The 27,714-nt window shown below is 37.9% G+C and overlaps 1 protein-coding gene across 7 annotated transcripts in view; it reads left to right on the top strand.

Annotated features, from left to right (window-relative positions):
* Nucleotides 1-27,714, top strand: part of FRMPD2 (FERM and PDZ domain containing 2) — a 75,230-nt gene continuing 47,516 nt past the window's right edge. For 2 of the 7 annotated variants that reach the window (XM_054071625.1, XM_054071626.1), the window contains exons 1-14: nucleotides 3,985-4,052; nucleotides 9,060-9,188; nucleotides 11,834-11,991; nucleotides 12,962-13,027; nucleotides 14,198-14,383; nucleotides 15,206-15,332; nucleotides 17,051-17,182; nucleotides 20,671-20,755; nucleotides 23,915-24,065; nucleotides 24,222-24,293; nucleotides 24,956-25,130; nucleotides 25,848-25,998; nucleotides 26,095-26,233; nucleotides 26,851-27,003. In XM_054071625.1, coding sequence (XP_053927600.1) covers nucleotides 4,043-4,052; nucleotides 9,060-9,188; nucleotides 11,834-11,991; nucleotides 12,962-13,027; nucleotides 14,198-14,383; nucleotides 15,206-15,332; nucleotides 17,051-17,182; nucleotides 20,671-20,755; nucleotides 23,915-24,065; nucleotides 24,222-24,293; nucleotides 24,956-25,130; nucleotides 25,848-25,998; nucleotides 26,095-26,233; nucleotides 26,851-27,003 — 1,734 coding nt within the window. In that variant the 5' untranslated portion in view covers nucleotides 3,985-4,042. Of the gene's footprint in view, nucleotides 381-3,983; nucleotides 4,053-9,059; nucleotides 9,189-11,833; nucleotides 11,992-12,961; nucleotides 13,028-14,197; nucleotides 14,384-15,205; nucleotides 15,333-17,050; nucleotides 17,183-20,670; nucleotides 20,756-23,914; nucleotides 24,066-24,221; nucleotides 24,294-24,955; nucleotides 25,131-25,847; nucleotides 25,999-26,094; nucleotides 26,234-26,850; nucleotides 27,004-27,714 lie in introns of those variants that run through there. The other 5 variants (XM_054071620.1, XM_054071623.1, XM_054071621.1 and 2 more) reach the window with 4 other exon arrangements.

The raw sequence follows: 27,714 nt of genomic DNA on the forward strand, positions 1-27,714 counted from the left end.
GAAGTGTAAATTCAGCAGACATGATGTCACCCTCAGCTTCAAACCAGGAGCTTCTAGGTTTGGCCTGCAATCATGAGAAGGAACCTTATTGTTTACTTGCTTAGCCACTTGCCAGACCACACAGTGCTTGGTTACGAGATATAAACAAAGCAGTAGAAAGAGAGAAAGGAAGAAAGAGAAAGAAAGAGCGAAAGACAGTGAGAAGACATAAGGAGAGAAAGAAAGAGAAAGAGAGAAAAAACAAGAAACAGAAATCCAAGCAAGTCCTGAGTATGTTTAATGTGACTTTCACAACTACGATGATCTGAACAATCAATACTGGGCAAAAATACAGAAGATTTTAGACTGTTCTGAATGCAGCATTTGTCCAGCTTGTACAGGTAGGTTTTTACGTATTTCTCTTAATCTCATTATCGATTAAATAAGTATTAAATCATTCATCTCTTTGGCTTCATACAGAAGTATCTAGTATTTACCCTGTTCCCTGCTGGTCGTTTTTTTTTTACATTCAAGCTGATTTAATTTCTCTCAAGTAATTAGCTAATTCTGATGAGAAGGTTATTTGCTTTCATGAAAAATAGTAATACAGAGTTGGTCAGGTTGTGGTCCAAAATATCAGGGCTCAGTCTCCTGCCATCTTCTGGAGTTAGAAACATTTACCTATGACAGAATTTCACTGACAAAAATTCAAAGTACCTCAACCTATTTTTATTTTCTAGCAAGGGTAAAGGAATAGAAGGTGCAAAATTATTACCACTGTAAGTCTTCATTTAACACAGTTCACATGATTCTGGAAAACATTTTTAAGTATGTTATTTATTCATAGATTTATACTGAGTACTGTTATTTAGAAAACAGCACCAAGCTCCAAACATTAGAAAGATGTCTGTAGTAATTACAGCCTGGGATTAATCACTTTCAGTTAAGAAACTGCTTTCCTAATTTCTTCTCTACTGCTCTCTAATGTGCTTTTAAGCAAGTTCCTGCATTACGGTTTGCAGTTTCTAAAATAAAAACAGCCTTCTTCTATGGATGTTTTGGCACATGCTCCACAAACATTACCAATTCAGAAATTTTTTAGATGGAAATTCCAGAAGCATAACAATAATGGTAATTTACCATTTATGTCTAACATCGATCACTAGTGATGACAAATGGCATCATCCTCAGTGATGTGGTGAAAGAAGGCACTTAGACTTTCTCAGCCAGTCAGCAGCAGAATTGAGATCAGAAGCTTTGGATATCACTTTGATACAAACAAAGGTACAACTGTGACATTCTTAGGACTCAAAAACTAGCTTTAGAGTACTTATTAACAATAGGCGAAACATGGCAGCGTTGGCTACATTAGGATTAGGTACTTGAGAAGCTGCGGAGAGACTTTGGGAAACCTGGACACTATATGCTAAAATATAGCTCTTCATTTTTAAATTGGGACTTCATTTTACTTTGGCACCTGCAGAAGGTAGTGTAAAGACTACTCAGGTTCTTTTACATGTGTTGTGAGGCTATCTTTTAACCTCAGTATCAGCACAAAATTTGACTCTTCATTCCCAGTTCCTATGTCTGGAATGAGGCTTCTTCATTGCAGAGAATTACATAATGCCTAAAAAAAGGACATATGCCAATAAACATAAAAGAGAAATACTACTATGATTCTTGAGTTCTACTGTCCTACTATTTCTGGAACTGCAGCAGTAGACGGCATGTCTTTGAAGTTTTAATCTTTGAAGCACTTGATATATTAGATGTATTAGATTTGCTTCTAGGTCACCAGTCAGTTATGCTGTCTTGTAGAATGAACTTTTAATGAAAGATGCATGAAATGGTGCAGTAGCTCTCTGTTGTAGACAGATATTCTGCGAGGTCCTAGGGATCTGACGTCAGCCAGGTTGGAGGCAACAAGGCATAGAAGCTTAGCAAGAATAAACATAGCACCACTTTTCTTTGAATGCAGTTATCTAGTGAGATGTTTTTATACATTTCTATTGAAAGAGTATCTGTTTGCGAACTTACTGTAGATAGTGTAATATTTTCCTCTGAAATTTGCAGGTAGGGTCCCTATGAAGTAGATAGGAAGTCAGAATTTGGCCCTGTAAGTCTGATTCTGTAGGGTGCTGAGCTTTTCTATTGGCATCAATAACGTCTTGTGTATTTGAGGAACAATGTCCATAGATTTTGTAGTAAAGCTACATCTTTTTTTAACAGCCTTACCACTCAGCTCATGAAATTTGCTACAGAGAGGCACATAGCAACACTATTCAATTCAGATCTCAACTCTTTCTTTCAAAGATTAAATATTTTAAAGGACTGGTCCAACCCATGAGAGGTTTATGATTTCCCAGCACTGACTCTCTAGAGGAATGAAATTTTATGTCCCTTGAGTGCTGAACAATTTGCAATAGTCTAGCTAATTCTCCTCTTGATTAAAATGCATGTTTCTCAATGGAAAGTAAAATAAACATATTTACATTAGAGGGTGAAAAAATATCTTGTAACAAAGGCTGTATCATTACAGCTGTGCCATGTCAGAATCATCCTAAGGAACAGTCATGCTTTAGCAACAAGGCAACTCCCTTATTGACAGATTTGGTCCCGCCTGTCTACTTTATTTGAACAGACTTTTAAAACATCGTTTTAAGTGTTTCTTCAAATTATAAACCCATAAATTTCCATGCCATATTTCAGACAGTTGAATTTCATATTTAATGAAATTATAATAGCAAGTGTACAATGAGTCAGAGTATAAAATTTGTATGTGGAATACATGTGAATAAACCAGGTTGCAATTTAAATTAATTTTAAACTATATCTTTCAAAAATGTGCTCTTTTCAGACTCTTCCAACTTTTCATGTAGCCAAAATTTATCAGTATTTTATGGACAAACAGCATTGAAATATAGTATGTTGTACTTAAGCGAAGTAATTAGCAATTGTACAGATTTTTTTCCAGTTATTATGCTTGTATTTTCAGGTAAAAAAAATAGTGTTGTGATTAATGATAGCAAGTATCAATAACTGACTTTAAATATATTAAATGGTTACTGTATTGGCTCTGAGACACATTATATACACAAGAAGCCCAGGGTTTAACTTAGACACTTAAAAAAAGTATACAGTGAGGGCCTCCAGTCTCCCCAGATCCCCGAAAAAAAGATTGTGATCTTTACGTGAAAACTGATTATTTTAGAGTATGTAAGTGTAGATGCTCACAAGCAAGGGAGACTTATTTCATTGATCCCAAACTGTCTGTGAAGACCCAGAATCAGTTTCATACGTATGTACTATGCAATAATCTTGTGCCTCTAAAAAACCAAGCCCTATATTCCTATTTCTACTTGGAAATTATTCTGTAGATGAAATATTTAATCTATATGCATACTAGGATTATTTTCAATTTAAAAAATGTCTTTACATTCACATTTAGAATTATATAATATTAAAATGCATAAAGGAGATCAGTAAAGTATCTTCCTAGACGTACCTCCCACAGAATGCAAAGAGGTGATTCTGGCTCTGATCAGGTTTGTGCCAAACACCATTCCTGCCACCACAACTCAGAGAAGTCAAGAAGTTGTAGGCAGTGAGACTGATGCTAAACTGTGTCCATTCCTTCTCTACCTGTGACTACAGAAAGTGTTCTGTCTTCACCATTTCACATCAGTGTACTGCTAGGCTCAGGACACACTGTTCAGAAATTCTGTAAGTTTACTTAGGAACTATCACTGATGATTTCAAAACTATGGCTCCATCCAAATGTTTGCATTAGCCCTATTTTTAGCCCCCTAATTCTGTATTCCAAGTTTGATTTATTCATTGGCAAATTCTGAGGTAGGCTTCATGAACTTTTCCTAGAGTATTTGGAACATCTGTCATTAAAAAAGCATTTGTCTTACCCAGATATTATATGTGTTTTAATTTAACTCTAGTTTTCAATGAATTCTTATTCTCTTTTGATGAGGTTTCTAAACTCTTGTGTCATAAAGATGTAAAGACACAAATTCATCACTGGACTACTGCTAAGCATAAGACACTTCAAACAATGTGTTATGGTAAGTTATTAATCTTTGGGTGGAACCACAGAGGAAAATCAAGAGGTAAGATAGACCAGCTGATTTTATCCAGGTTGAAGTCCTTACCTAGAAGTGGTCAGAAATTGCATTACTTGATATGTTAATTCCCCATTGTCCAACACCTCATGTCAAGTAAATGGATGCTGACTAAAAATGTATTTTTTAGCTGCTTTTCATTCTAAAATATCTTTAAGAATCAGTAAGTCTTTCTTGCTAATGTCTGCTATGGACTCCCTTTCAGCCCCTAAGATCAGTCTATTAGCCCTCCAACACTCAAGGTAAATGTCACTTCAAGATTCCATCTTTCCTGGCGGTCAGCTTAGATTTCAAAGTGGATTGTTTGGCACCTCGCAGAATAGCACCTGAGGTCCTCTGACTAAGTCCTTTCTACAAAAAAGGATTTTTTTTTCCTCTTTTCATCTTGCTGCCACTAATACAAGATGTTTTGCCCTTGGCTATACTAAAGCAGGATTGGGTCCTCTGGCTTTTGGTCATGTATTTACAGGAGGTGTTTTTAGACTACCAGGCAGCACCTGAAGCCTAAATTAGACTGCTAGCCATAGCTAAGAAGTTGGAGTACAACAGATGAAAAGGACAGAAGGCTAAGAAAAATACTGTATCTACTGAAAGTTAGTTAAAGACCACATTTTTATAGATTTATGTGTAGCTTTATTGGTATGTTCTTCAAGGCAGCACTAGAAGAAACAATTCCTGGTCTCCAAAGTTGCCATTGAGAGCGACAGATAGAGTCTCAGATACTTCCACACAGTGTAGTGGTAGCCAGCTTCACATGCCTTCATGTGCAGTGGGTTTGCACCAGCTTATACATACTGTTATGTGTAGGCAACTTTTTCTGAATATAGTGGTGCAAATCGAAAAGTTTACACTCTAAGTCCCCTCTCACTTGCTGTTGGTACAAGCCTACACTCGCACTCTCTTGGTGAGGTTAGTGACTGAGGTTAGCAGCCTCTCAGATCTGTCTACTTATGTGGCCTGTCTCTGGCTCTCTCGTGTCAAAATCAATTAGTCACTTCAAGGAGTGGGGCTGTGATGGGCATTTATGTCCAAACCATAAATAAGCAATATCGTTCTCAGACATAACTGTTTACAAAATCTACATCTGTTTACACCCTCCAGCAATTTAAAAGCTGGCTAATTTTCCAGCTAGGTACTTTGCAATATACAGATAAAGCAATAAAGCAGAACTGGATGTTCAGTCAGAAAAAGTCAAGACATTTACAAGAACATCTTCCAGGCAGTAAAAACTGAAAGACATTTCTAGTTTGACAGAAGCCTTTTCAGTTCACAGAATGCTCAGTTCCTACTAAAAGGTTAATCCTTTGTTGTTGTTGTGTTGTGTTTATATGCAAACTTTTTGCCAGCCTTCTCATTTCCAGTTGTTCTTCACATATGCCCAAATGGGACATACGTGTTCTTGCTTTGTGCCTTTAAAAGTACACCAGAAACAAACTTGACCCTATATTTTCAAACCCTAAACGGATTTCTCCGTCCTTATCATATTATTCACTGCTGTGTCCTATGATCTCCCTTTTTCATCTGTTTTTTCATCAACATCCAGGTAATAGATTAAGACCTTCATGCCATAGAAACAGATTCTAGAGCTGAACAAGCTCCTCTGTAAGCTTCTTCTGACAGGCTTGCATGCAAAGGCCTGTCACTTAGCTAGGAATCCAGATGCCCAGTTCCCCTTGAGGACGTTTAATTCACATAACTGTGTTTGATAAGGGAAAGTTAGTTTCCCTACAAAAGTAATAGGTTTTAGCTCTTTTGTTGTCTTTATACAGCTCACAAGGCAGCAAAAGTGAAAATAAAGTTTTGACAAAAGCCAAGTTGCTTCCTTACATTTTACTAAATGAGATTGCCAAATCTAATAAAGCCAAATTACTGTTTGGACGAAATCTTGCACATATGACAAAACAAAAGGTACCAACATAAAATAAAATTATTTAAAAAGAGATATGACAAATAGGTGGATGTTTGTGGCAAAATGATGGTTAGCCTCACCTCAGTGTACCTTTCATATTTAGGCATAAAGAGTAGATTAAATTCTTCCAAGGAAACATCTATTGACTTGTGACGGTTTGTGTAATAAATTAATATCTTGCAAAGATTAGAATGGGGATAAAATTTTTGGCTAATTTGCCTATTTGGATGGCACTGCCTTCATCCACAGAAGTCAGAAGAAGATTTGTCTTTGGCCTCAGAGTACAAATTGGCACTGAAAACCTTTTGCTGCGTTTTCAGGCACAAAAATGTTAACCTCTACATCCTGGTCAAGTTCTAAAGTGGGTGATTACATTCTGCTGGTCTAATTTTCCCCTGCAGGCTCAAAGAGATCTAATAGATTTTCTGATGGTTTGTGTTACTGCTATCAAGTCCCTTTTTGCAAGGTCGTTGTTGTTAACTTTTTCCTCCTTACATCCTGATTTGTCTGCTTCACCTTATCATCTGTAGTTTGTTTTAGCTTGTTTGAAGGTCAGAATTGTTTGGTTCCAGATCACAGCACTTATTAAATTGACAGACTATGAATATGTGAAATACTACAATGGTAACAATATCATATACATAGGGTAGCCTGGCAATATAAGGAAAGGAAATATCTTTTTTTTCCTCAAGCACTCACACAGTTATACTTTTGCCAAATATCACATCATGCTGGTCATGAAAACCAAATGTCAGGAATACAGCCCAAAAATACAGGGCATTCTGAGTGTGTTTAAAAATAAGTTGCCAATTTGCTTGTGAAATAGCACATCTCTTTAAAGAGATTATGATTTCCATGTCCATACAGTCTAATCAGTTTTGAAAGAAGTTTGCACATCATTGCTAGAAGAATTTATTTAATTCATACTTTGTATTGATCTGAGACATTGCTTTTAAAAGAAACATTCATTACAAAAGGTAATGGTATAAATGCTGATTTCACTTTGGCTCTATAAAGCAGTAGCAACTGCACTTTGGACAGTGGCTTAATGAGTAATTTCAGCTAGTTAGAAATATTAGCACTGAAATCACTTAGTATAAACATGTCTGTCTAAAATAGAGGATGCTTCTCCCAGCACAGTCTTGAATAAAACAGTGCAAAGTACAGGCTGGTGGATTACCCATATGGAGAAGCCACACAGATTCTAGCTCTGGGGATGTGAATTGATTGCTTAGTCCCAGTACCACAGGGTTAAGTGAAATGCTATCACAGTAATTTATTATTAAGAGAAATGGTGATGGCTTAGATTAAGAAGATTTGTCTGTCTCTTCTAATTAAGGTTAGGTTCTTAAGAAGCTTTACTATCCTTTGAAGCTACAGAGACTAAAATTAGGACTCTGGTTCTGTTTAAAATGTCACTAGGTTCGTCCATAATCCTGTATTGACTGCAGCAAGGGATTGTTCTTCTGATGTTGTGATTCCTTGTTTGGAAGCTAGTGAGCCAGGACAAGATCCCATGAATCAAAGTCTGAGTAGTCCATTAATCAGCAACCCGTTGGTCTTGCAGAACATTGTAATGGTCTTGCAGTGAGCCCTTGAAGACTGCATAATAAATGGGAAACTGGCAAAGAAATCAGCTGTAATGCACAGTAAATTCTGTTTCAGGCAGAGAGCAAATGGTAGGAGTAAGTGGGCTGTGTACAGAAAGTGAAAAAATGGTTCAGGCAGGAAGATCTATTTTCAGGCTGTAAGTGTAGTCATTTCACTTTTTACACCGCAATAGCATCCTACACTCTAGTGGTAGTCACTTGGTGGTCAACAGACAATGTAAAAACCTCCATGCAATAGATCGATCACTCCCAACTTTTCTCATTATGCCCCTATTGACATAGCATACAATGGGCCTATGGAGCTCACTGTTACAGGATAGTAACAACAGAAGTGTAAATTAATTTCAAATTTTTTAGCGAATTTTAAGCTTGGATTCCATTTTCCTTACAGATGTGTAGACCTAGAGCACGTCTGGCTAGATCAGTAAACAGCAGAAATGTAAAACTGGTGAAATGGAAAATCAGACCCATTTATAAGGAAGAAAACCTTCTTTGACAATATTTCATATAATAAAACATTTGGAGGAAAAGAAGCCTTGATACTCAAGTCACAAGTCAGTTTCTAGTAGGCTGAGTTTAGGAAAATACTTTTCCGATAGGTAAGACATTGAATTATGATTCACTACAGGATGTCTGTCTCTAAATGATCTGATGCTGCATTGCAGCTCACACAGGGAGAATGAGTGGACATACAGTCTTCTGAAGTACACCAGGTTTTACACATCTCTCAGATAGGATGATGTGCTGAGAGCCACAAAATTACTATTCATTAGTTCACAGAGGGAATAATCTTTTAATTTCCTTTGGTAGAACAAAGCAAATTTATAGGTACATTGGCATGGGTGAACTTCAAGTTCTGAGTCTGAGGTATCTGAACAAGAAAATATCTCATCAGGGAAATCAGTAAAAGTCTACAAGCTTTTACTGATCAATCTGCTGAGCAATAAATGAAACTCAATTGCTCTGTTGGATTGTGTGTATAAACCTTTCATTTTACAATGCATCTCTTTTGTTTTGCCATTCTTTTTCTTTTAGATTAACTCTGTCATGTTTTTATAGACAAAAGCACCCAATTAAGCAGCAACATCAATGCCCTACAATTCAGATGATCATTCACAAATTCTGAACGGCATATGTTCATGGAGGATCTCCTGAGCAAAAACTATTTGCCTCACAGAATCTCGTGATTGGTTTCAAATGATGAGCAAAAGGGCTTAAAAAGATTACAGGAAGTCACTTAGTTCAGTCCCCCCTTTATTTATCTCACTCAGATTAAGAATGATGAAAAATATCTACCTTTTGTGAACAAAAAAAGCGGGATTGTCACAAAATACTTCTTACTGTGAGAGAAAGGTACAGTTCTAATCAGTATGGTTTGCTTTGAGCAATTCAGTCTACTTTATTGTGTCCCAAATCTGGTTTCTATTACAGCAGGCATGAGCAGTTCCTGTGTGACACTGGACGAGGTCCTGTGGGCAAAAGGAAGCCCTTTGGAGGAAGAAGAAATATGGGCACTCTTGTACCTGGCCACAGAGCAGCTTCTGGAGGACCTTCACAAAGGTGAAGTGAAAAGTATCTTCTTATAGTTCTAACTGTTGCAAATGCATTTGTGAGTTATTTTAGCACTTCTGACTTCGGTTGTTTCTTTTTGAGACAAAGAGCACTAATGGCAGTAATAGCATATTGCTAATAAAATGAGAAATCTTTTAGTGCTGCCACAATTACACGCAGATCCCTCTGCCTACATAAGATATCTTCGTGCAGTTGTGGTTTTTTTTTTTTCCAAATTACACATCAGGTATTAATTAATTTAAGTACAATAATATACAGTGAAACAGGACAGAAGAGTCCTTCTTAAAGTCTGAAAAACATACACACAGAGAAAGTGCTGGGCCAGCTATCATCATGTCCTTCACGTACTGATATAGGAAGGCAGACAAATCCACACAGTTCCTCATCCAGCTAGTAAGAGAATTTTATTGTTGATAATAATGCAAGTTATCATAAAGGCTACGCAAGTCATCATGATGAATGCTTGCCAAGTAGGCCAGCTGTAAAAGAGAGCACAGCTGAGTATCCTGTCATTTTGAGAAATGTTTATAACAATGGATATTCCTTTTGAAAGGAAAATGGATGAGATGCATTCTTACCTCACAAGCATGTAGAATTAAGACACAAAACACTGAAAGGAAGTGCTGTGTAAATTCTGCTATAACTGAATTTTTATTACCAACTAGTTTTTAATGGACTGGACACCACCAGCAGGTTCATTATACAGTCAGTTCTCTATTATCTAGCGCAACAAGAGGATAGAACAGCCTAGACAAGGCAGGCACCAAGAATGTGCAAAGGAGAGCAGCACAGAGATACCCATCTGGCTAGATTCAGGTCAGGTTCATTGCAGCTTATTAAATCAGTGCCAGATACTAAGCTGACACTATGCTCTCCTCATCTCTTGTGTAAAAAAAAAGAAAAGATTTGTTGGATCTCTGTTAAAATGAGATACTCAGCCTACATTCCCTTTGCTACATCAGATAATTTTAGAGTATTACAATCAGAAGATGAAGAGTAAAACAACAGGAAGTAGGGATATAGACAAAGCTGGTCTATAGGTGAACTGCAAGGCTGCTCAAACATGTCTTTACAGATCTCAAGTGCAGAGGTAATGCCAAGTTGGACTCATTCTGAAACTGAATCCCCAGTGTTCCAGTTTCTTGGAGGGCAGTGAAGGTGAACTAGCATCATGCTAGTTGAGTAAGGCATACCTCTGGCTCCACATCTCTTAATTACAGCTATATTGCTTCTGGAATCAACTGCTTCTCAGGGCTAGTACTGCTGTGTTTGTGCTGCGCTGTGCTTGATGTAGTAAGTCCTGCTAGACCCGGTGATGTTCAGCACTGCTTGCTAGGGGAACATTTTCAACGAACACTGACTGGTTAGGCAGGTGTGCTGACTTGTTGGCTGGCCAACATTGTAGAAGGCCAGGTAGTCTTCATCAAGGCTAAAGTACAAGCTGGTTGTTTATAACTCAAACAAATATCCCAGCAGGTGCTACTTGTATTTGTATGTCATACTACAGAAAATGCGGAAGGAGCAAAAGAGAAGGCTAGGTGATGATTCTAAGACCTTTGGTTTTCTAAAGAAGTAGAAGTCATAACTGTTGCAAATACCAGTGGTCCATAAGTCCTGAATCTCTAAGTCCTCTGGCTATACAAACCTCTTAAGTGTATATGAGTTCCCAGCTGAACATTTTACCTGTTTTTACTGTCCATTTTCCTGATGTAAATGTCACCATGCATAAGAAGTATGTAGCCATTTTTTAATGGATATTTTTAAAATGCTAAAATACCAAAGTATTTGGAGCATGATATTGAGCTCTTCTCCTATAAGATCTGGATGGTCTCTGTTCTCATGCTCTGGACTGAAGAGAGTGGTTCAAGACCCAACTTGTTTTGTTTTTTTAGATTACCTGTATTTCTAGGAACTCCATATCTAAATATTGCCATGGTTAATCCAGCTTTTCATCTTTCTAAAACAAAGAGATATCTCTTAGATGCTTTTTACTGTGCTTTTTAAATGATTTTTTTAATGCAATCACTTGGACGTCTTTGGTCAAATTCACTTCATGTATATATGCAAGTGTGTTTGTAGAAGACTACACATCCTCATGCTTCCACTCCTGCTTCTGATCAGTGGGACTGACCTCAGTGAATCTCTGCAGTGATACTTTTTTAAGAGCACTCAGCCCTTTACCAGAAGAATCCAGTTCATCACTGAGACACCTTCAAAGAGGCTGTTTAAGGGATCAGTGAGGGCAAGCTTCCTTATTGGAAGGAATGTTCTACTCTTCTGATACTCCCTTGTGCTTTACATATAAAGATCTACCAAAAATGTTGACATCTCCAGAATCTGGACGTGGGATGTAATTCTACCTTTCCTTAGGCTTCAGAAATCCATTGAAATCAATATGTGTGAAATGTGTTTATATGTGTGAAATGATGTAAGAGAGAAATCAAGTCTTTAACCATGACTGAAATGTAACTGACAAAATCAGGCAGGCAAAAAAAGCACGATTCCACTGACTTCTGGGTGCAACTTCAGGAAATTTCAGGTTTGACTATGCAGGTGAAATGCCAGCAATATGGTTTTCTAAGCACAGTGAATTCAACACTAAGAACTCCATTATTTATTTCAATATTTTTCAGATCCTGCCATCTGCGTGATTTGTCCATGGTCAGTACTACTGTCTGCTGAAGGAAATCTGTCCTTCCAAAACAATGGATCCCAGACAGAAACTGTCCCTTTCAGTGCACCAGAACTGCTTCACAGACAAAGTAAAAATCAGTGCATCGGACTAACAAAGGTGAGATATACTAGAAAATAAATCTTGACAGTACCATGAATGCAAGCTTGTGGGTTTTAATGAAGCATACCAGCTAACTACTGTCAAACTCCATTTCTAGCACAGCTAAACAAATAAGGCTACAGCTACAAAGATTTACATATATTTTAGAGCTTTCCATTAGATTAGAATGCATGTCAACGTCAAAATCAATTTTGAACATAGGTCCTCAAGGCCTGCAGAAATGTATTATTTGTGAAGGCCCACGGAAAGGAATAATACTTATATGAACATAATATTTAACCGGATAATAGTAATTGTAATCCCAGAAGCAGCGGGACTGCAGTATCTATGCAATCAGTGAGTGGAAGCGCTCCCAGGGAGTCAGAAATATGTTCAGGTTTGTTAACAATTTACTTTTCTTCTCCCTGTGAAATGAGTCTTTTTGGCAAGACTGTAAGACACAGCACTTTGGTATATAAAAGTTTCAAATACCACTAGGACCACATCAGTACATATTTCCCTCAGGCAGAACATAGTAATTTCAGACTCAGATTGATGACTGATCACTTAGACGCTGTGCAGAAACATGAACCGTTGGAATAGATAGCCCTTATTCCAGTAATCCTTTTTCTGGACATGACTGCTAGTAAGTTCCACAGGCAAGGGAGAGCTTTAATTGCAAATGGGAGAGCTTCAAAACTAGGAAAGGTGTTCAGATTTCTTTTCCTACTCATGGCATCATTGGATAGAGAGCACCCTGACTCAGCCCCTCAAGCTAAACAACACTCATTGCGTGCTATGTAGTCTGCAAGCCAAGACTCACTATGGTACTCTGATATATGTTTCCTCTAGTCTCATTTTTTTAAAAATGATCTGGTTGCCTTCTGCCATTTTGTGACCAAAGACACAAAAAGATGATATCTCTAGTACAAGGCTTTTCTGTATTTAATGTTGACTCCATAAATGGTTTCTTTTTCTGTTTTGACAGATGTTGGTGTATTCTTTAGGAATGACCCTCTATTGGTCAGCTGACTACCAGGTTCCACCCAACCAGGCCAGTAACACAAACATTTTTGGTTCTTTTATTCTGTCTTACATTGATCAGTTCAAAGATTGAGAGGCGTGATCTGAAGTCTCACTAAGAAGGGCTTTATAGTCTGGACCAATAGAAGGAAGTGGAAAGCCTCTGTCAGTCCAAACTGCACAAAAAATACTAGTTCATCCAAATCAGGAATTTAGTTAGGCCTTACGTTTATTTTTGTTTATTTTCCTTTTTATTCAAAACCCAGAATTGTTCCCATTAAGGTTAATTCTACCTTGCTTTTAAGCGTGAAGATTATTTATTTCAAGATTGTAATAAGAAAGAGGCTGCCCAGGGAAGTGGTTGAGTCACCATCCCTGGAAGTATTTAAAAGATGTGTACATGTGGCACTTGGGGGCATGGTTTAGAGGTAGACTAGGTTAAATTTAGGACTCAATGAACTTAAATGATCCTAGGACAGGAAGGGCTAAAAGAAAAACATTTTGTTGCATGCTTGTGGTGCTATGCACATTTATGTGTTTTTTTCAAGACTGCAATGCTGGAATAAAACTAAATAACTCTATTTCGGAGCCAGAATTTCTGCTAGTTGAAATTTTGCACTACATGCTTACACAGAATCCTTCCAAAGATTTGTAGCACCCATTTTGTTTCATTTCTATATCTGTACTTTTGATTACATGTCTTTGATTTGGAGAGCACAAGCTTTTAGTAGATTTAACCTTCCTGTCATGGCTACACGTGCTTTAAGAGAAAAGGCTCTATAACATAAATGACTCTAAAATTTAAGTATCTGGTCTCTATAGCAACAGTTTTGGCTGGTATAACTCTCACCTTTCTGAAGCTTATGCTGCTACACGTCTCACCCGCATGCATCTTTAAGATTCACAGTCTAGTTAACAAAGCTGTGGAGCAGACTGAGCTGATGTCTGTCACAAAGAAACCTCTATACAGGCTGATGACCCTCCTTGCAGATGCCAGTTACATCCAAGTCTATCCTGGATCCCCTTAGAGGCTCCATTTAGTGCTGTTACGCTGCCTGTCTAGAATTTCCCAAAGTCTAAAGGAACTCAGAGCCCATTTCTCACCCAGGGTGAAAGACTTCCAGAAATTCTTGGTCCCAGTTTACACAGGATTTCAGACCACTAAGAAATGTCACTTAACCTTACCTCCATTTTGACTCAGTCCCTCCAGTTGAGTGACCAACTACACACGCTCTTGCTGACACTATGTGAAGATCTGCCACATAAAAGACTTTCTCCAGAATCAATTTTGGAAGCATGTGAGGCACATCAGAAGGAATATGCTTCCTTACCAGCAAATGTCTACATCAAGAAAATGGTCCAGTTTGCTGTGGGAAGTGTCAGTGAGGTAGGTACTACTCCCATACTCTAACCATCTTCTTTGGCTTGGTGAGAGATGTGAGCAGCAACATAGCATACAGGTGACCAATTGCCTGACATGAACGCTTGTACGAAGGAAGTGGGGCTTAGTTCTAGCCTTCTAAACTGGAAATTGAGTGGGCATGTATACAAGCAAATAAGGCAAGCATCTCTCACACCACTCTTACACTCCTCGGAAATGATATGCTAACAATGCTTCATTTCTTTGATTAATGCTGAAGAGATTGTAACCTTTATAGAGACTTCATATTGGCCAAAGGAAAGGACTTTACACAAGAGAAAAGATTTCCCCATTGCCACTCTGGTTCCAGATTTTGTTTGTGAAATTCAAAGAAATCACGTTTACATCATACTGAGGATTTCATTCATTGTCCTTGAGTGGGGCTGAACATTTACCATGCAATCAAGCCTGACCACACGATGTTTTTTACAAGATTCAAAATATCAACAATATCTTTGTTGAAATGCTGAATGAAACTGGAAAAAAACACTCTGCAAATATTTTTTTTGTTTTCAACCATTATTCATATATGTTCTGAGATGACCTTTTCCCTTGCACTCTCTCTTACTCTATTACCGCTGTAATAGGGGGTGTGCCCTCTTAAGTACAGGTAGCATGAGAGCATGAAGCCACCAAAACTCAATAGTGCTCTGTGTTAATCTGAGATGAAGTTGCTTATGCCAAGCAAATCAGAAGCCTCTGACAGGCAGAGGACAAGGATCACTTCAGTATGAGAGTCCAAAGTTCACATATCGTATGACACTGACTTGCAGTACTACTGTCTTCTAGGTGGAGCGGGTAGTCACTGAAGACAGCACAGCCTCTCAGCTTAACAGAAGTCATGTGATAAGGAAAAGACTGCATGAGAAAATATTGGACGCTTCACCACTGTCCTCCCAGATGAATTTTCATGAAGGTAAAGAAAGACTTATAATCTGAACTGTCTAATAAGACAGCCAGCCTTGTTTGAGTCTTTCCCAAGCTAGGTGGATTGATTAATTTCATGCTGTAGTGATTAGATGTAGTGTTGAATGAGATATTTATTGCTTTACATATGAATGATTTCATAATGGAAAGACTCTGGGACAAGTCAGCAAGGTTTCTGTTCTTCATTCCTCAAAGGACAGCAGTCTGAGGGCTGTGAGGCAAAGATCACAAATCAGCTTGCATAGATTCAACTCTTAAAACACTTTGCATAAAAACTGTGCATATAAAACAAAACTACTTCAAAAACTATGTTTGTAATATATAGTCCAGTGTATTTTAGAAGGTTAAGAGTGGGATTCCCTAAAGTTATCCTGTTGCCATCGAGGAATATATATTCATCTTTCCTATTTGATTATTCAAGCAAATATTTGTGGTTTGTTTTTATTTTAGCTATTTTTCTGTTGAAGAGATGTTTTATAAATTCATACATGGATTGCTTGAGTGATTTCAAGACACAAGACCAGATCCTGTTCACTATATAAATAAACCAGCATACACTAATTTCACCTTTCATTTGACTAAGATCAAGATTTTATTCTCTCTCAAGAGTAATTCTCTAACTGTAACTAACTGTGGACTTCAGGTTCAGATAGTTCTCTTTTCTAGTCTCTCTATGGTGCTGTTCACTTCAATAGAAATCTCTGATTTGAGGGCAAGTGGAAGGTTGCCTCAAGCTATGCAGCTGCTTTTTTTTTACATGCTCAACATTGGGCATATGAAGAACCCAGTTCCGATTCAGCAAATCACATATAAGTTCCATTAACTTCAGCTAGAATTAAATATCCTGAAATAACCGTGGGATACTTCTATTAGGTATTATTTGTCATAAGAAAAGGAGATTCTTCTGGAAACATAGACAAACCATCCCTCAAATCATAATGATTCGCTCAGTCATTCAGAAACTGAGCTTACAGAGTCACACTGGCATAAGCTGGTGAAAACTGCTGCTGCTAAAAGAGATGGTCGCAACTTCAACCTCCTATTAGCCACAGATTCCTGGTATTTTTCTTCTATTGAATCTAGTGATTATGTATCTGGGGTGATCTCTGTGTTTTCTAGGGATTCAGGTCACATGGCTTACACTTGCTTAAGGGCTTTAATGAATCAGGATGTCAATTACATTGAGAACGCGTGAACCACACTTTTCAAGGCAGCATTCTATTTTTTTTTTTTTTTAAATTATCACCTTCAGAGATTCTGGAAAAGGACAAGAGACAATGCAATCACAGTAAACTTAGGGTGCAACAGGAGTACACACTTCCTAATAACTTAGTACCACCCCTTATTGGAATTTCTGCTGCCAGCTGTGGCGGTGGATTTTGTCTGACCACTGTCCATCAAGCACACAGAGAGAATACTTTACAGCTGAAGGGCCTGAGCAGCAGAATATAGGGAAGAACTTTGCAGGTTATCTGCACTCTGCAGCCTTTCAGTTCAACATGCAGAATAGAATTAATGTATTAGATTTGTTTTATTCAGAAAGGTTGAGGAGAACTCTGAGAGCTATTCTGGGTCAGAATAAGATTATGAAAGTGAAAGCATGAAGTTACAAAGCCTTCCTTGGTCCTTAAGGAATTAAAGTCAGGGTTAGAAGACAGAAAGACATGGTCTGTATAAAAATTCACCGTATTTCCTTTCTTTTTCCAGACAAAGGGTCCAGATTAATGAATTATAGCCGGTCAACAGAAGATTACAGACAACTCTCTGTGGACTACAGTGACTCTAATAGTATTTCTGAAAGTACATCTTTGATACTCTCTAACCGAGGACACAGGAGAGGTAAGATTTTCCTGAAAGATGACATTATGAATTATGTACTTATCTCTTTTGCCCCCTGAAATGTGAGAGTACCCATATATGGTCAGGTAATGGCTACTCTCCTGCACTTGTCGTTACCTGAACTAAGGAGGTATGCTTGTGCTATGCTGCAGAGAATGATCCCTTTATACTAGATTCCTTTTTACTGGTGTCCTACTGTAAAGCTATATATTCTCTGGTTATCACACAGCACCATCACTTCTTTCTTGCTTTTTGCCACCTTTGTCGGGTGAAGCTATTCAGCAGATCACAGACGTGTTTCTGCTAACATGTTTCTGACACATGGGGTTTTAAAACAGATGAGAACCAGTGGAGCCACCCTACAAATGCATATGATGTCAAGATGGCAGCACTCATACCAGTTGAATCTCTGAATAATAGCTGGGACTTAAACGGTGGGGATTAATGTTTCTTCTAGACCATTCAAAAACAAAGGCACTAATTCTGATATCTAAAGGAAAAAAAACCAAACCAAACAACAAATAACCTTATGTTTTCTTTCTATTTTTGTCCTAAAGCCATTGTGTATTTCCTACTCAGAGCATTAGGGTTTGGGTTTTTTGTGCTAAATGTCAAGTTGCAATGCTGCTCTTCTGATTTACTTTGTCTGGATATATCAGAGTTGGAATCTTACCTCCACTTTCAATCCTTTTATGGCAGGAACAGCATTAAAGAAACTGTTAAGAAGAGAAGCCATTCACTGAACACCCTATGGCAGATAGCAGCCAAGGTCCTTTCCAAACCACTTAAATCACTGTAGGGAGATACTATGAAAAAAAGAGGAGAATTCAGCAGGAAGGGGAGCACTGCTCTGCTGCATTTGTACCTTTGTGTTGAGATTTGAGTCTGAGCTAGGGGCACTTAGGACATTCACACTGCCTGAGAACAAATAGTTACTGCTGCCAAATATCATCAGAGCCTCCTAAAGAAAACAAGTATACCATGCCAGCTCCCCATTTTAGATGCTGCCCATTTCTATATTCCATTCCACAGTTACTCCCCATCCCATCTGCTTTCAACCTTTTTCTCCATCCTGCCTAGGGTACTTCTCCTGAGTTTTCAGATGCAGCACTGGAAGTTTACTTCTGCGCTTCAGAGTTCACTTCCTCCTTCTATAAGCCCTCGTGAGAAATGAAGTACTAGGTCCTCCTGTGGGATGGACTGAAACGTGCTCTGTAAGCACGTGTGTTTTCTTATTCCAGAAATTTCTTCCCTAAGAAAATAGCCCTAGCATCCACTACACCAGTTACGATGCAACAAGGTATGCATACTGACTGGTTGGTTCACTAATGCCATAAATAACAGAAAACTGCTGAGTATCTTTGCTTTATTCACGGGGGAGCATTGATTTGAGTTTATAATATTCAGCTTCTGATTGTCAGGATATTTGTAGGAACAAATTATCCACGCTCTTCCAAATTTGGAAGATTTAGAATTTACTAGGCAAAAAGAAAAGGCATAGAGCATGATCTCAAGGGACTAATTTCCCTGAGAAAGATGCCGCTGCATTATCACAAGTCTGCCGGAGATAACTCACATAGACAAAGCAAATCTATCCTGGGGAAAAAAAACCAAACAACGTAATAGCTTCTCAGCCCCAAGGATGAGGAAGGTGAGGTTACTCATAAAGCTGCTGTTGATAAGCTCCTCCTGAAAGGCGCTACTTTTCTGATTATCCAGAATTGCAATCAATATCAGCAGTAACAAAAACCCAAGACTGCAGCTGCTCCCTGTGTGAAGCATATGTGTCAGTCACATACCTAGTGGCATATAATGAAGGTAAACTCAGGAGCCTGTTTTCTAAGTCCGCTTTAAAAAAATGCTGGTCATAAACTTGACAAAAGCTCATTCTAGTGAATTTGTGCCTGTCTCAGTTCTCACTGAAGCATTATCTGTTTGTACTCAGCTAAAAATACAGAAGAAAACACAGAATGTGAGACCTTGTTTGCCGCAGACATTCTTTCATGAGACAATGTATTATAAAAACACATTCTTCTGTGAAATGAAATATTACCATCTAGTAGAGCACCATCATCTCAAGAGAGTTCAAGATCTCTGTGCAGACTGTACTTTAGAAGCTCATTTAACGTATTAGAAATTAATCATCTATAAGATCAACTTCTTTGAGAGCCACACATTATTTAAATATCAGGAATGTGTTGGATTTGTCATCAAAGCATGGCAGTCTGGCCACTGAAACTAGCCAACTTGTCCCACTGCCATTACAGCTAGGATAGAAAAACTAAGGGGAATTTTATGTGCATGTCAAAGTATTTTTATACAATTACGTGAAACCTACAGTGTAAGTAGAGTATTTTGCACGGCATTCTCATTAAAAAGCATGTATTTATGGAACACAAGACTGAATCTCAATTTTGGTAACTAGCCCTGACTATTTGGCTTATCTCAAATTTCACATTTTGTCACTACCATCTGCAGCTTGAAAAAAACATGTTTTTGTATATTTTAGGATTTGTCTATAGTTTTTCTAGTTTTTAAAATGGCAGTTGGTGTTTGGTATACTAGAATTCCATGCCATGTTTTCATGTTGGAATTCAGAGTGAGATCTCAGAGTGTAGTTCATGGATATTTTATCTGGAAAAAAAAGCTGACCTAAACGATTGCTTCCACACAGCTCATTTTATCACATCTATCATTCTGCTTCTGTAATAATTTGATATGCAGTTCTTCAAATAAGAGCAGTGATATGATCCAAGTGAAGAAGAACATATCGTTCTCATCTTTCCCTAAAGGATTTAAAACATCTCTGTTGCTAGTAGACATGTTCATGGAACTACCACTTGCATAACCCTTTCTGGATCTACCGCTAAATTACAGACTTCATGTATTTGGACAAAGCAATGCCTATCCTTTCGGTAGTAGCAGAGATGGCCAAAGGTGAAAAATTATACAAATCTTATTTTTTAATGACTCACAAACCATCCTATGTTCCCACCAGATTTTTATGATGTGAGAAGATTTAAAATATAATCAATGTGGCAAATAACCAGTGGAATATTTACAAACAGTTTTCATTTCAGTGATTTTATATCATACTCTGATTAAGCCAGAAAAGTTTCATGGATTTTCCCCCTAATTTTATGCCTGGAAATAGAAGAACAAAGAATAGTAGGGGAATTTCTGAAGAGCAAAAGCTGTTTCATAAACTAGTCCCGTGCATATGGAAATAACAGCCACTGTAGCTACACAGCTATTTTCCAAATTGTATTCACATGAAGGGTTATGAAGAGGAAGTAACAATAACTACAGACTTGGGAATACTGCTGGTGTTGAATTCACTCGGTCTTGTCACATAGCCATTTATCATGTCCCAGGAAGGACACAAGAGAGGAAGTAGCCACTTTAAATTTCCTCTTTGTTGTCCCAAGGTCTAATGCTGAGTGCTGCTACAATTGCTTCAATTGTAACATCTCCTTTATTCATTTCAGGCAAAGTTCCACAGACACACAGGTCAAGGGACCCCACCCTCAGTGGGTCAAGGACACAAAGTAGCTACAAGCTCTTCATAAACAGGTAATCAAAACTCATATTCCTAAAAGATGGAAGCTGTTTTATTACTAAGTGAAGCAGACAACTACTGTGGCAGTGTAATTATCAGAAAATGCCTGGATCACCATCTGAACCTGTTTTGAGAATAGATATTATTTAGAATTAAAGCGTGCCTAGGTTTGATTTGGTGCCAAGCAAACTGTTCCAAGTGCTCTGGTGAAATGGAGCTTGGGCACTGAATAATCCATAGAAAACAAGGACATTGGAGTTTTCCACCTTTACTCTTTACCACCGTGTCCTGCCAGATGTGACTGGCCTCCCAGAAGAGCTGCCCCTAGCCTGTCACTAACAGAATCAGACAGGTAAGCAGCAATAGCTCACTGTGACTGAAATAACTGGGAGGCAGCTCCACAGATAGTGTGGAAGGGAAAAACCTATTGAGAAGGTATGAACGTTCATTGCTTTTACTGACAAGGCATTCTGCAGGGTGTGTATTTGTCTACATTCAGATTTTGGATCTGTTCTTGCCTTGCTGTCACATTAGTAGAAGCCTGATGTGTTCTGGAGGGTTTATGACAGATATGTATATGATCCATCATATTCAGTGGATTACTTGCATTTCCATCTGAGTTCTTAGATTGATTTATCTCACTTGCGCCAACCATATCCAGCCCTATGCAGCAACTTCGCTGAAGAGTTGTAGGTAACTCAGGAACACAAGTAATAAAGACCTCTGCTCTGTCATGGGGATTAGCCTGATTTCAGCCACGGCATGTACAGCAGCCCTATACAGAGACAAGGAAAGCTGAGAACTGTAAAACTGAAACTAAGTCCTTTTAAAAAGAAAAGGAAACAAGATTGCTACCAAACAAGAGTTTTTGACACTGACTGTTAGCATAGTGCAGCTGTAATTATAGCTGTTTCCAAATGAAGTAGAAATTTAAGTACCGTTAGCCTCTAGGCACCACAAAGACCAGAATCTAATAGTTAAGCACCATGTAATCCCTACAGGAGCTCCATTTAAATTGAGTTCTTGACCCAGTTTAACAGGAGTTTCTTCTTTTAACCATGACATGAGTAATTCAGGCCTACAGGAAATGCTCAGTTCAGATTAACTCCCAATTAAATGTATCCCAAGTAAACAGCTTGAACTTCCTGATAAATCAGCAATGATAATCTGAACAATGCAAGATACTCCAGAACATCTATAAAATTGCAATAAGAAAGAACTACAATCAGGTTGTAGGATAGTGGCAGCTTTTATGAAGAAAGAACTCTCTGTCTATCTGTTTAACTACACACCCGTGTGTATACAGACATCCATATATGTGTCACAATGCATATGGCAATGATATCAACAATAAAAGATTAATTTACTGAGTATTTTGGAGCAATTGCCATGCCTCTGCCTACCAACCTGGGCATCATCTTGATATCCTTGATCCAAAATCATGCCACCAAGAAAATATTCCCCTCCTCTGCTGAAAGATCCAGTCTCTCCTCCAAAATTTCAGTAAGCTGTTTCTCATAGAACTTCAGGGACTGTAAACCCCACATTTGGTTGTAAGCATCTGCAATTGAATTTCTACCAAGGTTGCCATCTTATTGAAAGTATGATAACAATGGGGTTGAAATAATTTGGAAACCACCAGTTTCCCATACAGGAAGATAACCGACACAAAGCTTAGTGATGGGTCTACTATCTATAAAGCTTAGTAATATCAACGTGTTCACTTCAGCCCAACTGAAATAATTTACATCTCATAAAGTTAAGCTTGTAAGTATATGCGGGGCTACGGCCCACAGATAAAGAAGACACAGCTGTCAAGTCTGGCATCTCTCATCTTGCAGGACCAACAACAGGAAATGTTTTCCACAGGAAGATGAAGCCTTTTTAATAGAGCATCCTGAGTTTTGAGCTAATAGTATTTCATACCCACAAAACTAAATTCAGGTTATTTTTAGGCACATTTCTTAGTTAAATGTTGATCTTTATAGACAGAGGAATGCAAACTAGGGTAGGGTAGGGTGGGGTAGGGTAGGGTATGGTAAGGTATAGTACAGTATGGTACGGTAGAGTAGGAACAATCATCTAGTCCAACTGCCTGACTGCTTCAGGGCTAACCAAAAGTTTAGGCATATTGCTAAGGACATTGTCCAAATGTCTCTTAAACACTGAAAGGCTTGGGTCATTGATCACCTCTCCAGAAAGCCTGTTGCAGTGTTTGTCCACCTTTCAGTACATATACGCTTCCTAATATCAAGCCTAAACTCCCCCGACACAGCTTTGAACCATTCCCACGTATACCATCAGTGGATACCAGAGAAAAGAGATCAGCAACTACTCCAGTAAAATTGTTAAAAACTTTTTGAAACTCCCTGAACAGTTCCCTGAAGCTCTGCAACATGCAAAATAAAAGGATAAAACTTTGGGACAACAAAAAATCTTCCACATGACTTTGGCATTTGTTAAAAATGTAATTAGCAAAAGATGACCTCAACAAAACCTTTCCTTCTATACCACATAATAATTCTTTCCTCAACAATAAGAGTGTATATATTATATTTTAAGTTTATTCTAACCATACAATTGTCTGCTCTAGTGGAAAACACCATTATTTTATGGGTTAAAACTATAGCATAAAGGCAGCTTTCTGCTCTGAGATTTCATACATATTTCCCTTAATTAACTTGAAAATTACCTCAGCTCCCTAAAAAATTACTTTATTCTAATGAATTAACATTCAAATAATTTAGTCTCCATTCCTGGAAATTTCTAAGTAGTTTAACAACAAACATTAAGTTTTTCTGAAGGTTTTTTTTGGTTCAGAAAATAAGAAATAAAGAATTGACTTAATCCTGTAGAATTCCCAGAAAGGCATGGGGCTAAATTCTTTGCCTGTTGGCTTTGCCAGACTTAAAGCAGCTAGATCTGGGTCACTAAATGAAAAAGACAACTGCTATTGAATTAAAGTATAGTTTAGATTTATTTATAAAGGGCAACAGTGATATTCTTCTTAATATTTTTTTCTTTTTCTGAAAATAAACATTTAGCAACTTATAATTGATATTGCCCTGCATTTCATGGTACTCTGCCAGTCAATGTGCCTTAAGCCCTTTGTCCTCAAGTCTGTGTTGTTTTGATTGCTGTATTTATTACTCACTACAGCATTTCCTTTGAAGGTCAGTCAGTGCTGTAGAAGAAATCCCTGGTGGAACTCAGAAGAGCAGCAGACAGAACTTGCTAAGTTTAGGTTCCACTTTCTCCGTGTCTACAAAGGACTACACAGCAGCAGCTGCATCGCAGAAATGTTTGTTCCACAGGAAGGAAAAGGTGACTAATGAAAACGTATAAGCTGATTTTCAAAATATAAGTATCATTAAAAAAAAAATCTCTCATTCAATAGAATGAGATCAATAGAACATTGGTACAGGTGTTTGGGATATTCAGTACATTATGGAGACATTTATGAAATTTCTATCCTTACAGTTTTCAGGTCCAGAATTTATTATTTTGTCTAGTGAACCACCAGTGACCTTACAGTTGCCTGGATCAATTGTGGTAAGTATGAGCATTAACAATTTAAACCTAACCTAGTGACCTTTTAGTTTGGGCTCTTTGCAAGTTGCATCTGTGTCTCAACCCAGTATTTTTGCCACATCCTCCTCCCAAACCAAGTTAGGGTTCCTGCAGAGGTATTGAGATTTGAAAGGAGGTCCTTTAATTCTCAGTGCTACACAGGTATTTCTGTTGGTGAAAATAGCTTAATTCATCCTTCTCAGCTAAGAATACTCACTTTAGCACAAGACTTTTGAGATAAAGATTATAAAGCAAATAAGCAATGCGACATCCAGTGCCAAAATATTGGACTCCTCAAATTTGAAGGCACATCCTGTACCTTTCATTAATGTAAGGTAAAAGGCTGACGGCATACAGCAATGAAAATGAGGGCAAAGAAAATTTCAAATTACCCTCAAATCTAGAACACCTCTGGTGATTGTAGAGTCTGAGTAAGTTCAGCTGTTTTATTGGGAATCGCCTGTTTTTTTGAAAAAATTAGAACTGTTTTGTGAGAAGGAAGACAGAGAATAGAAAAGTGTTGTGTTCAATTCCATCAGTTTGTGTAAAAACAGTAGACACGGGAACCTCAGTAGTAAAATGCTGTGAAACTTGTATTGCTTGTACTTGGCACTCATTCTTCATTCTTTCTTCCATGTTCTTAGACTAAAAAAGGGAAATCCTATTTGTCCCAAAGGGATATCAATGTGATTCTACTCAATGGGCAGTGCCTTGAGGTGCAATGTGATATCAAGTCTAAGGCAAGAGATGTTTTCAACACCGTGGTGGCATATGCAAACTTGGTGGAACATTTCTACTTCGGCTTGGCTTACCTGAAAGGTAATGATTCACAGATAACTACAGTAACAGCTCTCCCCCTCAGTACCTCTGTATTCACTTTATTAATGAATTCCAGTAATATCCTGTAAGATCCTCAGATAAACGCATATCCAAAGCTTAAGCAAAAGTAAGGTATGTCCGTCTGAACTGTTCTGCACTGATGTAAAGTGCCATACTGTTACCGGCTTATATTCCCATGCAGAAAAGGCTATGTCCCAGCTTTGCACTGGAATAAAGCCATGTAGCTCCAGCAGAAATTTCTGGAAGCACTGTACTGAGGAAGGTTGAATGTCTTTATTCCTAGATAAACAAGTTTGAGCACATTCTCAGCTGTTTCATATACAAGACCCACATCTCCCTAGCCCATTTCTGATGGCAAGCACAGCTAAAGCAGTAGGAAGAGACATACCTTGTCTGTAGGACATGAGGATTGCAATGGGATGTAGACCCAAATGGTGACCAGGATGCAAACCCTATCTTCTCTTGAGTGACTCCAGAGATACCATACCAATCCAGCATCTAACAATTGTAATCTTAAATTACACATTGTTATCCTAAGATGTTCATCACAGAAACAATAAATTAAGCCATGACAGAGGAGCAAATCTCAATGGACATCCATGATTCATTTTCATTTATTGCTAGCAAAGCACTTGAATGAAGAGAGCAGAACTTTGAGAAACTGAAGTATCACAGAACCCAAAATTCTAATTTCAGGTAAAGAATTCTTCTTTTTGGATGAGGAGACCAAACTCTACAAAGTGGCCCCAGATGGCTGGAATGACCAACCCAAGAAGAAGACCTCCATCATTAATTTCACACTCTTTCTAAGGATAAAATTCTTTGTCAACCACTTTAATGTTATCCAGTAAGTGCATGATTCTGTTGGCTGCAGGAAAGCCAGTAGCATTTAAGATGGCTGTCCAATGCTCCTCCTGTGTTCCTAAACCCTTTTGTGTTCCAGGCACAGCTTGACAAGACATCAGTTTTACCTGCAGCTTCGTAAAGATATTTTGGAGGAGCGATTATATTGCAATGATGAGACTGCCCTGAAACTCGGTGCTTTGGCTTTACAGGCAGAGCTTGGCAATTACGCTTCTGAGGTGTGGAGAAATAATGCAATATTTTTCAGAGGTCTCTCTCAGCAGCTTTCACAGCTTTTGCAGCTTTTGTTTGTCACGTAGAGTTTAAAGAGGAAATCTGAATAGCACATAATTTCAGCTAAGCCCTTCAGTAATCACATTATAGATTTAATTTAAAAAATTGCAAAATTTGCCTGATTAATGAGCAGTAATGAGCCAGAAAAAATTGGCAGGAAATATGGCAGAATGATGAAAGACTCTTGGTCCTTCATACTTGATTACATAGGCAAGTCATTCCAGAAAATTTGTAGAAAATTTCCAACATAAGCATAGCTTGGATGTACAAAGAGGCTTAAAGACATTGGAAAACATGGAAGAGAAAAAAAAGAACAACAGTCCAGAATTCACAGCTACTTTGTGTGCAGGCTTTGAGCCACACACTGCAAAGACAGGCAGGTCACTGGTGGTATACCTGAATTAGTTTTCCTAGTTTTGAATACCCGTTTATGTTCATTGCCGTATCTTCAGTTATATAAATCAGTGTAGAAGGGGCGTGTGCTTTGAGTACCTGGCTGAGCACAAGTACTCCCCTCTCTTTGGTTTCTTTTTGTTTTTTTTTACTTCTTTGTCTCCCAAAGATGCATGGAAAGAACTATTTTCGTGTTGAAGACTATATTCCAGCAAGCCGAATAGAGAAAATGACCCTGGCATATGTACAGCGAGAGCTTGCTAAATTGCATCATAGGAATCATTCCCTATTTGAGGATGAAGCTGAAGTAGAATTTTTAAAGGTAACTTGTCATATCACAAATATTATTTATTTCAAGGTAGAAAGCCCCTCTCTATTTATCACTGTTTATTACTTCCTTCTTGCCTGATACAGTGGAGTTAAATATGGTGAAAAAAATTGAAAAAGTCAACAAAAATCTCTGAATTTCCTTCTGCTGTAGGTACTGTCACTAAATAACTCGCATCACATTTATGTGGTAGGTTTCCTTTCACTGATAGTTCATAAAGGTTCAATGCACATTTCAGAGTATTTTCAGCATCCTAAGGGTTGATGTAAATTTTCAGCATGTTACCAACAAGTCTGGGTTCCAGATGATTATAAATATACCTACTGAATATATTAGAGATGATTATAAACCATGGGAATAAGCACTTTCTTGACTTCTGAAACTACAGTAGCTGTTCAGCCACTTTCCAAACATGCAGTAAATATTCGTTTAGAAATATCTGTGACCCTAGAAGTGAGGAAGGAGTTATCTGAAGTATTTTCTCACATGACTGTTTCTCTAGGGCCTCTAGGTCATGATGTGGGATTTAATTTTTTTTCCCCCTAATTTCTCCTTCTCCTCCAACTTCTCTACTTCCCATGAAATGAACAAACATCAGGAATTAGATAATGCATAAATATAAGTAGCCATTTTGCTCCAATGCCAAATGCTTTTATTTATAACATCATTTTAGTTCAGTTTCTATTTAATTGTGTTAGTTTCTCA

The sequence above is a fragment of the Cuculus canorus genome, chromosome 7, assembly GCF_017976375.1.
Source record: "Cuculus canorus isolate bCucCan1 chromosome 7, bCucCan1.pri, whole genome shotgun sequence".
NCBI lineage: Eukaryota > Metazoa > Chordata > Aves > Cuculiformes > Cuculidae > Cuculus > Cuculus canorus.